The sequence below is a fragment of the Xenopus laevis genome, chromosome 8L (genome assembly GCF_017654675.1).
Source record: "Xenopus laevis strain J_2021 chromosome 8L, Xenopus_laevis_v10.1, whole genome shotgun sequence".
In the NCBI taxonomy this organism is placed as follows: domain Eukaryota; kingdom Metazoa; phylum Chordata; class Amphibia; order Anura; family Pipidae; genus Xenopus; species Xenopus laevis.
Window position 1 is genome coordinate 71,615,094 of NC_054385.1, and position 14,059 is coordinate 71,629,152.

Below are 14,059 nucleotides of genomic sequence, written 5' to 3' on the forward strand. Positions count from 1 at the left end.
CTCACCTATGGAATCTTTATCCCATTGCCTTTCAGCAAACATATGACCCCACAGTCCAAACCTTTAGCCCAACTCCAATGGATTTCACAGGAGTTACCATATCTAGAGAGCTGCAGGTAATACCACATCTGTGTTCAACAGTTTTGTGTCTCTTTGTCATGTCTCGTATTCTTTGATAAAAAATAATCCTGTGTGCAGGTGCTTTGCAAATAGCATTATAAACTGCATATATATTTTGGTGAAGTAGTAGGTCTGTTTATTTAATAGTCTCTATGTCATGTATTTTAGAGGTCTTTTGGTTATAAAATAATGAATAATATGAACCTAAATATTTTTGTCCTAGTCAATGGCTGAGCAGCTGGCAGAGAATTATCACAATACATGGGGAAGGAAAAAGAAACAGGAGCTAGAGGCAAAGGGTAAGAAAACATATTACCCAAACAGCCCACTTGATTCTGAACATGTCCCTATGTCCTTCAGTTATTCACTAAAATGTATTTAATGGTCTGTAAGTTTATTTTGGCACTAACTTAACACATTTTTTTTTCTATAAATTAACAAAATCTATCTGTCTATTATGTCTATATCTGTCTCCAACTCTCCACACCAGTGTTTTGTTCATTCATCCATTGTTGCATTTGCACATCAGGATACCGTTCCGATGTGAAGTTGGCAATGGAATCCCTTTTCATTTATCAATAAATCTCAAGTTTAAATGGAAGTTATGCCTGTCTTGAATGTAATCAATGTGTAATACTTAGGAGGTGGAACACATCCTTTGCTTGTACCCTATGACACTCTGACGGCAAAAGAGAAAGCACGGGACAGAGAGAAGGCTCAAGAATTGCTGAAATTTCTTCAGATGAATGGCTATGCAGTTACAAGGTAATTATGCAGGAGATAGGGATCTAACATAATCTTGTAAATGCATCAGACATATAGAAGCTATAAGAATTTTGCATGCTGGACAGGTATTGTTTTGGTTGTAAAAACATAAACCTTTGGATTGGGACAGGCTGATTCCTATTATCTATTTCAGGGGATTAAAAGACATGGAACTAGACACTTCATCCATTGAGAAACGTTTTGCTTATGGATTCCTACAGAAGCTTCTGAGACTGATGGACACAGCGCAGGAATTCATAGCTCACTTGGGTAAGGGGAATTCGAAGGATAAAAATGTTGTCTCTATGTCTTCAGATATTCATTTGTGAATAACCATCAGGAACAGTTCAGCCTGCATATGAACTTATATATTACACATGTGCAATTAAAATGAACTTTTCTATTTGAATTACCAATATCCATGCCATATAGCACTTGTTTTTTGTAATCATTCCATAGGTTTTGTATTTGCTATAGCTCAGCAACCCAAATCATTGTGAACTAAAATTGGTAATCAGTTTTTAGTGGATAACTCAGAAAAGTCATTAAAAGTAGAATAAGATCTAACATTAAAATTGTTTTTCCTGTTTTATAAATGCAGACGCTGTTGTAAGCAGTGGAAGAGTAGAGAAATCTCCCCATGAGCGAGAAATCAAATTTTTTGCAAAGGTAAATGGATCTCTCCTGTTGCAGTGAATTTGCTTTTTTTAATCACCTTCTGTGTTACTTTCTCTCTCATTTTCATTCATATGCTTTTGTTTTTAAGATATAAAAAAAAATCATAGACACGTGTTTCTTAACCCATTCATTGCTGTTTACGATACAGCCTAAAACAACCCTATTCCCCTAAACTGCAATATTGGCATGAAACTTCCAGGTTCAGTGTATGTGATCCTCTTTAGAGATATTTTATATTTGGGACTAACCAAATTCTATACAGTTCAGTCCCTTTGGTGTATCTACAAGGTGTGCAGACAGACCCAGTTTGCTCTTATATTACCAAGACCATATAGTTTATCATCATTATGGGAGGACATATTGATCTGTTAGCAAGGCATACTCGATTATTTAAAGCTGACATATCTCTTCTCTTCCAGATCCTCCTTCCTCTTATTAACCAGTACTTTAAGAACCATTGCTTGTACTTTCTATCCACTCCAGCCAAAGTGCTGGGCAGTGGGGGCCATGCTTCCAACAAGGAGAAGGAGATGATCGCTAGGTGAGTGTGTTCAGAGACAGTGGCACTGAAGGTAGTTGCCAACCATTGCTAATATAAAAAAAATTGCTATATTCTAAATATTTGCCCAAAAGAGTTATTATGTGTCATTATTATTGTCTTTTAGCTGCAGAGAAATATTAACATTTTCTTGTCACTAAAAAGCAATGTTAAGGGGCGGCTATTACAGGTACTTATTACTAAAATGGTAATGACAATAGAATGGTAACAGTGATAACCACTTAACATTTTCCAGCATCACTGTACAGCAGCAGTTATTTTATAACTATTCTCTTAGGGTTTTTAAGACGCCAGAATAGTAGCCCACTTTATAACAATTGGCAGTTGAAAACTACCCCTTGTATACAAAGGTGCTATCTGCAGGTTCAGGTGCATATATATATATATATATATATATATATATATATATATATATATATATATATATATATATATATATATATATATATATATATATAGTCCCGCAGTGCCTGCACTCAATCCAACAGATGAAGCCAGAGGTGCACGATCCAAATTGGGATAATATATGAACAGAAGATCCAGCACTCTCTGTAGTTTAGTGAAACTGTGTTGATTTATTTATCAAAATATCACATCTTATCTGACGTTTCAGTCCCACATGGGACTACAGAGAGTGCTGATCTTCTGTTCATATATATATTTAATTGTGTCCATTCTTCTTTTATACTGCTTTTCATTAAATAATCAAAATTAATCTTAATGTCTCTCTTATTTCTATCTTTCTTTCCTCTACCTGCACCCTTTCTCTCTCTCGTGCTTCATTCCCTCTCTCATATCCTGCTCCTCATCCTCAGTCTTTTCTGTAAGATGGCTGCTCTGGTGCGACACCGTGTCTCTCTTTTCGGTAAGGGGTTTGTGTGTGGTGTTGCCATTTTCCATTTAGAATGAGATAGGATGTGCTCTTTGCATTTTAAGGCTTTTCCTTAGTAACATTCTTTGTTCTGTTTTTAAGTGTTCATGTATGGAATGTGCTGGTTTGTGTTTATTTTCTGTTCCTCAGCAGTCATATCTGTATCCCTTTTTTTCTCAGGAACTGATGCTCCAGCTGTTGTAAACTGCCTCCATATATTGGCTCGTTCTCTTGATGCCAGGTTAGAATGTAAAATAATAGCCTGTCCAAAATACACAGTCAAAGCTATCCACTATGTTACATTGCCATGTTTTGTTTGTATTTGCCTGCTGAATAGGCCTTACCTTGCTTCATTCTTTATACAATTTAGGACTGTCATGAAATCAGGTCCAGAGATTGTTAAAGCTGGTCTGCGCTCATTCTTTGAGGGTGCTTCAGAGGACATTGAGAAGATGGTGGAGAATCTGAAACTTGGCAAAGTGTCCCAGTCACGTACCCAAGTAAAGGGTGTTTCACAAAACATTAACTACACCACTGTGGCTTTGCTTCCTGTCCTCACATCTCTCTTTGAACATATTGCACAGCATCAGTTTGGGGACGATGTAATCTGTAAGTAGGAATATGAAAAGTATGGTGAATGTATATAAGCTTACTCAAAAATATTGGTGTGGGCATAAGTGTAAACTGAAGTGAATTGAATTTTAAGTCGCATAAACTTTGTTCATATAGAGCAGTGCTGTCCAACTTCTGTTGCACCAAGGGCCAGAATTTTTCTGGCCTACATGGTGGAGGGCCAATAATGGAAGCAAGTGTTTACCTCTCCCTGTTTTTAAACCACACCCACTTTAAACCACACCCATGTTACCACCAGAACTTTTAAGACCACATTTATGGCGGTAGCACACCAAAAAAAAACAAATGGTTGGTGCTCACAGCAGGGTTATCACTCATCAAGTTTATTATATCAAGTTAAATCTATATGCCCCATCCTTCCCTGTGATACATTGGATCTAACTGTCAATGAATATCTGACACCAAACTCCTGCATGAAAACAGATGCTGAGAGAGGAATAGTGAAGATAAACTTGATTATTTCAGATACAATGCAGAATATTTAATTGATTGATTGATTGGGCCATAACTGGGTAATCAGGGCAAAAGTCCAATGTCCTGAAAGAAAAATGCAGCACTCTAGAAGTCTTTCTGATGAGGCAGAACTTGAGATGTTTTCTTTGTTCTAACTGGAGTTCCTAGACTTGTTCTCTTTATGAATCCATAGGTTTTTAATGAAACCCTTATGTGGGACAGGTTCCTTGATAAACTGATTATTCTTTTTTAATGTATTGAATTATGGATTGACCTCTCTCCAACCCTCTTCATAACATTTTAACATATATAAATGAAAATGTGCATTACTTAAATGCAAAGATCTTGTGTACTCACTTTTAACCATTTTTTATTTGAAAAATTAATGACAATTGATACATTGTAGTGCAGACCCAAACCAGGATGCATTTAGTTGTTCAAGTGAAGCTTTTTTGGCCTAATTTTTGCCAAAAAAACTTTCTTTGCCAATGTTGTCCTTTCCCCTTCAGCCTCAGCTTCTGATATTTTCAGCACTGCTCAATTTTCCATTCACCAATTTAATATGATCATTAGATTGGAGTGCATTGCAAATATTGTAGTTCAAATTTACTGGATTTTCCAGAAAAGCTGGGGGCCATATTTTTTGAGAATTATTATATTAAATCCAGTTGAATATGCGGTTTATAGAAGATCTTGATGTTATCTTTCATGTCTTTGCAGTGGATGATGTGCAAGTCTCTTGCTATAGAACACTGTGCAGTATCTACTCTCTTGGGACAACTAAGAGTCCCTATGTGGAAAAGTAAGAAACTATGGTGTTTGTGTATGTTTGTCTTGTTTTGTCTGTTTTAGGTATATGGTGGTTTAGAATAGTACTATAAATTTGAATCCAATGCTAAATTTTTTTTTTTTTCTTGCTTGTAGGCAGCGGCCAGCACTGGGTGAGTGTCTGGCCCGACTTGCAGCAGCAATGCCTGTGGCCTTCTTGGAGCCATCTTTAAATGAATACAACATCTATTCAGTGTATACAACCAAGTCACCTCGTGAGCGAGCCAGTAAGTATGGAACAGAGACACAGGAAGTCCCTGGAGTTAATTAGACTTTGAAAATATCATATAACAACCCCCTTCTTTATTTCAGTCCTGGGTCTTCCCAATTCGGTCGAGGAGATGTGCCCTGATATACCTGACCTTGAAACTTTAATGAAGGACATTAGTATGCTGGCAGAGTCTGGCGCCCGTTACACAGAAATGCCTCATGTTATTGAAGTAACTCTACCCATGCTATGTAATTACCTTCCTCGATGGTGGGAACGTGGACCAGAAAATATCCCTGATGATTCTACTCCATGTTGTACAAGTGTGACGTCCGAACACCTGAACACACTTCTGGGAAATATTCTGCGTATCGTTGTAAATAACTTGGGCATTGATGAGGCCTCCTGGATGAAAAGACTTGCAGGTACCATGGGAAGGCATTTTGAAATAACAGGGAATAATCCTTATTTGTAGGTCTCATGAATAAGTATGTATACATTTTACATATATCAATATTGCCCAGAAAGTTGTTGCATAGAATGGCGAGGTTAACACAGAAAAGCTACACAAGAGCAGCTTTTATTTAAACTTAAGAGCTTCTTGAATCACATTAAAAGGTCTCACAGTGAGTCTTGTAAAGCAGCTCTTAGAAACTTTCAAAAGATGAAGGTGAAAATAAAAGAGTTTCAGTGGTTACTTTTACAAGAAAAAAGATGGTTAAATTATTATTAATTAACATTTAAGGCAGGATGCATCTTGATTTTTCCTGAACACAGTGAAAATGTTTGAAAAAATAGATGCCTAATCTAAAATATTCAAATTTGCAGAATGATTTTAATTATTTGCCTTTCAGTTTTTGCTCAGCCGATAGTGAGCAAGGCAAAGCCAGAGCTCCTGCGGTCTCACTTTATTCCTACCATGGAGAAGCTGAAGAAACGTGCAGGCAAAGTTGTGGCTGAAGAAGAACAGTTGAGAATGGAGGCCAAAAGCGAGTCTGAGGATTCCGAAAGTTTGATACGGGATGAGTTTTCAGTTCTGTGTCGAGACCTTTATGCTCTATATCCTCTACTTATCCGCTATGTAGATAACAACAGGTAATGAGACATTTCCAATACATACTGCAATTTCTGGATCCAGGCCACTGTTACGGAATAACATTTCTATACATTTAACAGGCATCTTCCAATATTCTACTTCCAATTTTTCTACTTTAGTTCTCAATATAGGATCCATTATATGGAAACATTTTATCCAGAAAGCTCTGAATTCCTTCTTCTCGCTAATAACCTTATATGGAAAACTTTAGAATTATAGATAATGGCTACTATACCTGTAATAGCTTAGAGTACAATTTATTTCAGCTTCTATTTACTATACTTATATACTTGTTTCCTGTGGGTGAAAAGTTCACTTACATAAAGTTAAGAGTCTTGAAGATTCCAGAATGTGATGCAGTGGGTTGTAGAAGCCTCTGATTGCCAAATTGTCATAATTATCAGTTAAATAGGGGTGAACCCATGGCTGTATTTGAAGATCTACCATGAGGCCACTTTCTATTTGGCATGACAAATACTATGAGAAAATCCAAACAACTCAGCCCAGACCTTGGAAACAAAATTGTGGACCTCCTTAGAAACAAGGACAAAAACTGAAGGCCCCATTAGCATCTGTACAAACAATTATACACAATCTAAGGGACCACACAGACACTGCATGGCTCAGGAAGGAGTGACTCCTGGGGGGATGAATGAACTAATTAATTATTTTTCTATTACTTTGAAATGACCTTTTATAGAAATAAAGCTCTGTATTTGACATAACAAGCATGGTAAAATGCAAGAGTGAAGTTGTAAAAAATTAAGTTTGAGCATCTATGCATGTTAGCCTAGTACTCAGCTTTTGGTGCACCTCATGCTCCAGTTTGGGCAAACCAGCAAACTGCTACACTAGTGATTATAGATAAAGAAAATTAGGTGCTTTGTGTGAGGCATTTTATGTACTCTCCATTTCATTAGTAAATGAGCCCTATAGTGCTAACAACCCTTTTTACAAAAATACCACCGTGAAAATTCTGATTTTATGGTAAGTGTTGCACTTACTAAATGTAATCATTTAGTAGCTTTATAGCAATATACAAAGGGTTGAAGGGTTTTTTCAAGGTTTCTCTTTTTATAGGGCAAACTGGCTTACTGAGCCAGACTCCGATGCTGAGGAGCTATTCAGAATGGTGGGAGAAGTCTTTATCTTCTGGTCAAAATCCCATGTAAGTTTCCGAAGATGAAAATGGAGACATACTAAATTAAGTCTGTTCTTCTCATGTGGTTTTTTTTAAAAAATTGTACTGTAATAGCAAATTGTATGGTTTACCCACTCATTTCCACTTTTGTGTTCTCTATTAGAATTTTAAAAGAGAGGAACAGAACTTTGTTGTGCAAAATGAAATTAACAACATGTCATTCCTGACTGCTGACAGCAAGAGCAAGATGTCCAAGGTATGCATATGTTTGTATCAGAAATATAACCCTACCCTGTGCATCAGACCTTAATACTGAATTCAGTAGTAGTAAACGTACAAGCATTTAATAGTGAACATCTTGGGACTGCCTGTCCCAGCATCTAATACTGGTTCCTCTGCACTGGCCCACCCAACATGTAATATTGCTATTTTATACTGCCAGTCTTTAAGCTTGTTCTTTTGACAGTGGCAGTGTTAGTTTATAGTGATGGGCAAATTTATTCGCCAGGCGCGAATTTGTGGCAAATACCAGCACTCATAATAGACACTTCATCATCATTGACCATCCTAGTCACTAATACTGAATTTTTAGGAGTAAACCTCTCCTCCTCAAGTACAAGCCTCTTCAGCAGTTGCACTTCAGGTCCCGAGTACTCACTTTATCAGCAATCATTTACACAAAATCTCACCCAGACTACCTGACCAATGACCATGAGTTTTAAAGATGGACCAGAAAAATAAGGTTTACAAGGAAAAAGCAATAAACACATAAGTTGAGCAGTTAATCCTGTGGTCCTGCCTTTTCCTTGTAAACCTTATTTTTCTGGATACCGCTATTTGCACCCACGGTGGAGGCACATACAAGGTATTTGGCTGAAACGAATTTTTGGTTGTAATGGTAATTATTCTATTTGACTTTGTTCCTTTTAAAGATGGACCTCTCCAGCACACTCAGAAACAATACCGGAATCTTCAGTATCACATCTTCAGGATGCTAACACTAATATTACTACCTCTTCACAAATAATCATTTCAGAATTCTATTCTATGTACCTGGCCTGTAAAACTCACTTTTAATAAATAGTACACAATATTAATACTCTTCCACACTAGGCGCTAAAAATAATGGGATATCATCACTAAAAAAACTCAAAATATCTATGTTTCCGTTTGTATGCACTTCTAAGCCATTATAGTAGTAGTTTTATGCCAGTAAATATATCTAGTTTTTATACAAATGACCAATTTAGAACTGTCTGGCAAAGTAATTTAACAAAATTGCTCTAGTCAGAAACTATTCTCCTTGCTACTGAATCCTTCCTGTACATTCATATTTACTCTTATTCTGAACCAACACTGCCTTCAAAACTACCTTTCTCTAGGTCTGCTTGGGGGACACAGGGACAGTGGGGGTATAGCTGGAACCACTAGGAGGCAGGACACAATAAAAAAAAAAAAAATAGAAACTTGACCCCTCCTCCTCCTGCTATACCCCTCCTCTGTAGGCAGAGACACTCAGTTTCGTTGTGTCCTCAGGAGGTTAGGACCGTCTCCTGCATTCAGGAGTATTTTACTATTTATTTTGCTCTTTTATTTTTATTTCATTACAATTCCTTCACATCATATGGAGCTGGACAGCTACACTGAGTAGTCTGATCCATTACTTGAGGATGTCACCGGGGTCTCTTGTGCTGTGCACTGACCATCCAGCATTGATTCCCTCCCTCTGACATACAGAGAGAGGATGCGCTGGCCGGGACACAGGGCTGAGGTATAGCCAGGTTCATCCTGTTGCTCATTCCTCCTTATATGCCCCAAGGATCCCTACACTACAGTCTGGGAACTCCTGCCGTGGCTCATTTAAGGTAAGCATATATCCTTAATAGCAGCCTATTCACTCTCTGAGCCCCCCTCCCCCTCTGCACAAACCATCTGCCTTGCACAGCAGTATAGGAGACTTTGTTGCAACCTGCAGGTCACTAGTTCAGACCCAGGCAGTATGTTAATCAGCCTCCAGCAAACACACAGGCACTTGATAAAGGGGCTTCTGGCCTGAAACATGTTGTGTGCAATAAAGAGCACCTAGTAGCAAGTTCTGCCTTTTCACTTGCTTTCTCTCAGTACTCTAGCTAATTGGTTAATTTCCTACACCTGGAGCGGGTGTGCCTTACTGAGATTGAGAGCACAGCTGCCAAATCATCTCTACACAGAATGGGAATGGCACTTATGTTTCCTACTGTCCTCACTGTCAGCAGCACAAGAGAGTTATTGTGGGCTTAGTACCTGTTGCGCACCACTATTTTACAAGAGACTTCACCAGGGCTGTCTTTCACTCTACCTGGGGAGGCAACGGCTGGGGCAGATTTTGCACTTACTGTACACACACCCTGTGTGCAACCCAAAAAGTGCGCGCCAGTGCCTTATGCACCATTTTTCTAAGGTGTGCATCTGCACCATATGTCACCGCTAGGGGAGGGGCCATTCTTCGCACTCTCCATTGTGCGCCCAGGCAGCTACTTCCCATTGATTCTGGAGGAGGTTCCATTCCTAGCAGACTCACCACACTGGGCAGAACTCTTTCCCAGCTTCTCTGCAGCGCAGCCCCCCCCCCGTTTATACCAAGAACACAACAGGGCAGTACTTCTGACACAGTGGGGTTTTTAGCTAATGCCACAGGGCAGCAGGCTTTGTAATTACTGCCTTATCAGCCTTTACTCCCCTCCAAGGCTTTACTCCCAGCAGTACCCTGGGGAGGCATTTTCAATTATATATATATCCTACATTATATATATTGTTAACTTAATTCCTCTCTTACAGGAACAGCTTGTGTACACCATGTCTGAAGGTACAGGTGATAACCTTTTTTCCAGGCCAGCAACTACTTCATCGGTTAAGTATTTAGCTTGTGCCAAATGCCGCATCTGGTCACAAGGACCCTCTGTGTTCCACGTGCAAGCCACCTGATGCAGTTTCGGAAACGTCAGAACTCCGTCCTCAGGTAAGCCAAGCCTCCCATGGGGACCCATCAGGCCAGCCCCGGGACTCCACCCCCCTCGACCCCCAGCCTCCCCCAGAATGGGCATCTAAGCTTGCCGCCGGCATTCCTAAATTGGTCCCGTGGCTAGATAAGCCGCGGCCTAAGCCTCCAAAATGTAGAGCCCCCTCTCCTTCCGAGGATGAGTGTGAGGCGGAGTCCATCACTACTTCATCCCTGCCGCCTGACTCCGAGGAGGATCCGGCTCTGTCTGATGGTGAACTATCTCACAGTTCCGACCCAGAGTAAGGGGAATCCCCCCAAACTCTCCTCCGAGGCCATTGATTCCCTCATTTCAGTATTAGAGACCCTTCACTTAAAGGAGCCTGAACCTAGTTGCAGTACCTCCTTGTTTAAGCGCCGCAGCAGGTCAGCAGGTCCTCACCTTCCTTTCCTCTCTCATGCTCAACTCGAGCAAATTATACAACAGGAATGGTTCAAGCCAGAGGGATTTTTCCAGGCTAACCGCAGTTTTTCTCAAACTATATCCTTTTCCACAGGAACTAACGGAAAAGTGGACCTCCCCACCTTCAGTGGACGCGCCTGTCTCTCGACTATCTAAGGGCACTGCTTTACCAGTTCCTGATGCAGCCTCCTTCAAGTACTCCATGGACAAGAAGCTTGAGGGCATTCTAAGTTCCTCTTCTCTGCTTCAGGTACCTCCCTTCGGCCTGTTCTAGACTCGGCTTGGGTAAGTAGAGCCGTCCAAACTTGGTCGGACGCCTTATGCCGAGCGATTGCCACAAGGGTCCCCCGTGAAGAACTCGCTCATTTGGCCTCGCAAATCAAGGAGGCTGACTACCTATGTGAAGCCTCCCTCGATGCGCTACAGGTGATTAGCAGAACGTCAGCCGACTTGACTTGTCGGTATCGGTTCGCAGATCTCTCTGGATGAAACTGCGGACTTGTCTTCAAAAAAGTCTCTCACGACACTCCACCACCTGCAGAGGACGCTTCAGTGGAAGGTCCAGGCCATCCTGGCAGTCCCGCAAGTCCACGTCTGCATTACTCACCCCTTCTTCCCTTCAGCGACTCAGCCGTAGGGGGGGAGACTTTGCAGGTTTGCCGACTCCTGGAAGAATCTGACTCAAGACGCCTGGGTACACAAGGTCGTGAGTCAGGGCTACCACCTAGAATTCGCTTCTCTCCCGCCCTGCCAGTTCTTCATGTCCAGATATCCTCAGGGGCATCAAAAGGCTCAGGCGCTGCACGACGCGATCGGCAAGCTTATCCGTTCAGAGGTCATCATCCCTTTTCCAACTGAGGAGAGATTCCGAGGCTATTACTCAAACTTGTTTGTAGTTCCCAAGAAGGATGGATCTGTTCGGCCAATCCTGGACCTCAAGGAACTCCATACTTTCATTCGACCGCAAAGGTTCAAGTTGGAATCCCTCAGGTCTGTCATCGCGGCCCCAATTTTCTGTCCCCATCAGAGATTCTTGCGATTTGCCTTCCAAAATCGCCACTTCCAACTCACAGACCTTCCCCTTGGCCTGAACTCGGCCCCTCGTGTCTTTACCAAGATCATGTCGGTGGCCACTGCTCTAATCCGCACCAGGGGGATCTCCATAACTCCTTATCTGGACGATCTCCTGATCAAGGCACCTTAATTTGCAGTGGCCCAGCAGGCGTTGCACTTCACCATGGTTCGATTACAGGAGTTTGGTTGGTTCATCAACCTGGACAAGTCCTCGTTAACCCCAAGCCAATCCATGGTCTTCCTCTGGATGCAGTTCAACACCCAGACACAAACTCTCCCAGTGACAAGGTCCAGCATTTGCGGACCCTCGTGCGGTCTCTCCTCTCGAAGTCCCACACCGCGAGATTCTACATGAAGGTGTTGGGAGTCATGGTTTCGATGATAGAATCAGTTCCCTTCACCCAACGTCACCTCAGGGAGCTTCAGTGGAATATTCTTGCGGCCTGGAGGCACAAATCCCTTCTCCTGCAATTTCGTTTATCCCGCAGGACTCGAGTCTCTCTTCTCTGGTTGATGCAAACCAGTCACCTGACCAGGGGCAGACCCCTAGGGGATCCACAATGGTGACTGCTCACCACAGATGCAAGCCTCTCCGGTTGGGGAGCAGTGCAGAGGGTCGGTCAGCGCAGGGTCTCTGGTCTCTATCGGAACAATGTCTTCACATCAACCTTCTTGAGATACAGGCAATCCGACTCGCCTGTCAGCCATCTTCATTCCAGGTCTCTTAAACTGGGAAGCAGATTATCTCAGCAGACATCCCTAGATCCCTGCGAGTGGCCTGTAAAGGACAACATCTTCCACAAGATCACTCAAAGATGGGGGACGCCAGAGGTCGATCACAATCGTAAAGTTCCTCTCTTCTTTGCAAGGTCCAGGGACCCTCTGGCGGCAGACGCCCTCACCTCTCCCTGGGACTTCCATCTTGCGTTCATTCCAAGAAAGATCAAGAAACTTCAGAGAGAACTCATACTCTCATCCTCATAGCTCCAACATGGCCCCGTAGATCCTGGGTCTAGGATCTAGTACATCTCTCAGTAGAGGAACCTTGGCCTCTCATCCTGGACCTTCTCTCTCAGGGTCCAATCCTTCACCACTGTCCTGCCACCCTCAATTTGATGGCGTGGCTACTGAAACTGCGATCCTAAGATGGAAGGGGTTCTCTGACACCGTCATTCTACCATGCGTGCAGCCCGCAAACCGGTCTCCGCCAAGACGTACCATTGGGTCTGGTTCACTTTCCATTGGTGGTGCCAATGTAATGGTTTCAATTCACTGAAGTTTTTCACTCCACTCCTTCTGGCCTTATACAGGAGGGACTGTCCCTGCACATGTCCCTCGGATCACTGAAATCTCAGTTTTCGGCACTTCCATCCTGTTCCAAAGACCTCTCGCCATGTTCCCAGATGTTAGGATTTTTCTTCAGGAAATGGCCCACATAAAGCGCCCGGTACTTTCACCGGTGCCAAATTGGGACTTAACCCTAGTCCTACGTGCCCTGCAACACGCTCCCTTTAAACCCATGGATTCTATTCCACTTCAGTGGCTCACATGGAAACAGTTTTTTCTGCTGGCTATTGCCTCAGCACGGAGAGTATCTGAGATCTCTGCCCAATCCTATAGGTCTCCTCTGTTGACCTTCCACAACGACAGGGCAGTACTTCATACTTCTCCCTCTTTTCTTCCCAAGGTGGTTTCCACTTTCCACCTCAACCAGGAAATTACGATTCCTACCTTCTGCCCATCCCTTTCCAATGCAAAGGAAGCAGCACTGCACACCCTCGACCCCGTTAGGGCCCTCAAGTTTTACCTGCACCGGGTCGAGGACATCCGTCTATCGGACTCCTTGTCCTTAGACCACCATATCCTGATGGATAAAGCAGGCCATCCAGAGATCCTATTCATCACAGGGTCAGGTTCCCCCAGATCAATCTGGGCACATTCCGCCAGAGGGCTTTTCGAAAATAAGCCTCAGCGGAACAAGGCTGCAACGTGGACTTCAATCCATACTTTTGCCAAATTTTACCAGTTTGGCACCTTGTGGCATCTGACACCCACTATGGCAGGAAGGTACTTCAGGCTGCAGTGGCTGGTTCCACGTAGGCCTCTACTTCCCGCCCTAGATTCAGGGGACAGCTTTGGTACGTCCCCACTGTCCCTGTGTCCCCCAAGCAGACCTAGAGAAAAGGAGATTTT

General features: G+C 42.3%; 1 protein-coding gene across 7 annotated transcripts in view; it reads left to right on the forward strand.

Annotated features, from left to right (window-relative positions):
- ryr1.L (ryanodine receptor 1 (skeletal) L homeolog) overlaps positions 1–14,059 on the forward strand; it is a 119,472-nt gene that overhangs the window by 57,408 nt on the left and 48,005 nt on the right. For all 7 annotated transcript variants that reach the window (XM_018230279.2, XM_041572954.1, XM_018230284.2 and 4 more), the window contains 15 exons: positions 36–116; positions 344–419; positions 762–885; positions 1,040–1,155; positions 1,487–1,554; positions 1,983–2,104; positions 2,938–2,987; positions 3,174–3,234; positions 3,364–3,602; positions 4,800–4,881; positions 5,004–5,134; positions 5,220–5,540; positions 5,970–6,210; positions 7,292–7,379; positions 7,516–7,608. In XM_018230279.2, the coding sequence (XP_018085768.1) occupies positions 36–116; positions 344–419; positions 762–885; positions 1,040–1,155; positions 1,487–1,554; positions 1,983–2,104; positions 2,938–2,987; positions 3,174–3,234; positions 3,364–3,602; positions 4,800–4,881; positions 5,004–5,134; positions 5,220–5,540; positions 5,970–6,210; positions 7,292–7,379; positions 7,516–7,608 (1,893 nt within the window). The remainder of the gene's footprint in view (positions 1–35; positions 117–343; positions 420–761; positions 886–1,039; positions 1,156–1,486; positions 1,555–1,982; positions 2,105–2,937; positions 2,988–3,173; positions 3,235–3,363; positions 3,603–4,799; positions 4,882–5,003; positions 5,135–5,219; positions 5,541–5,969; positions 6,211–7,291; positions 7,380–7,515; positions 7,609–14,059) is intronic.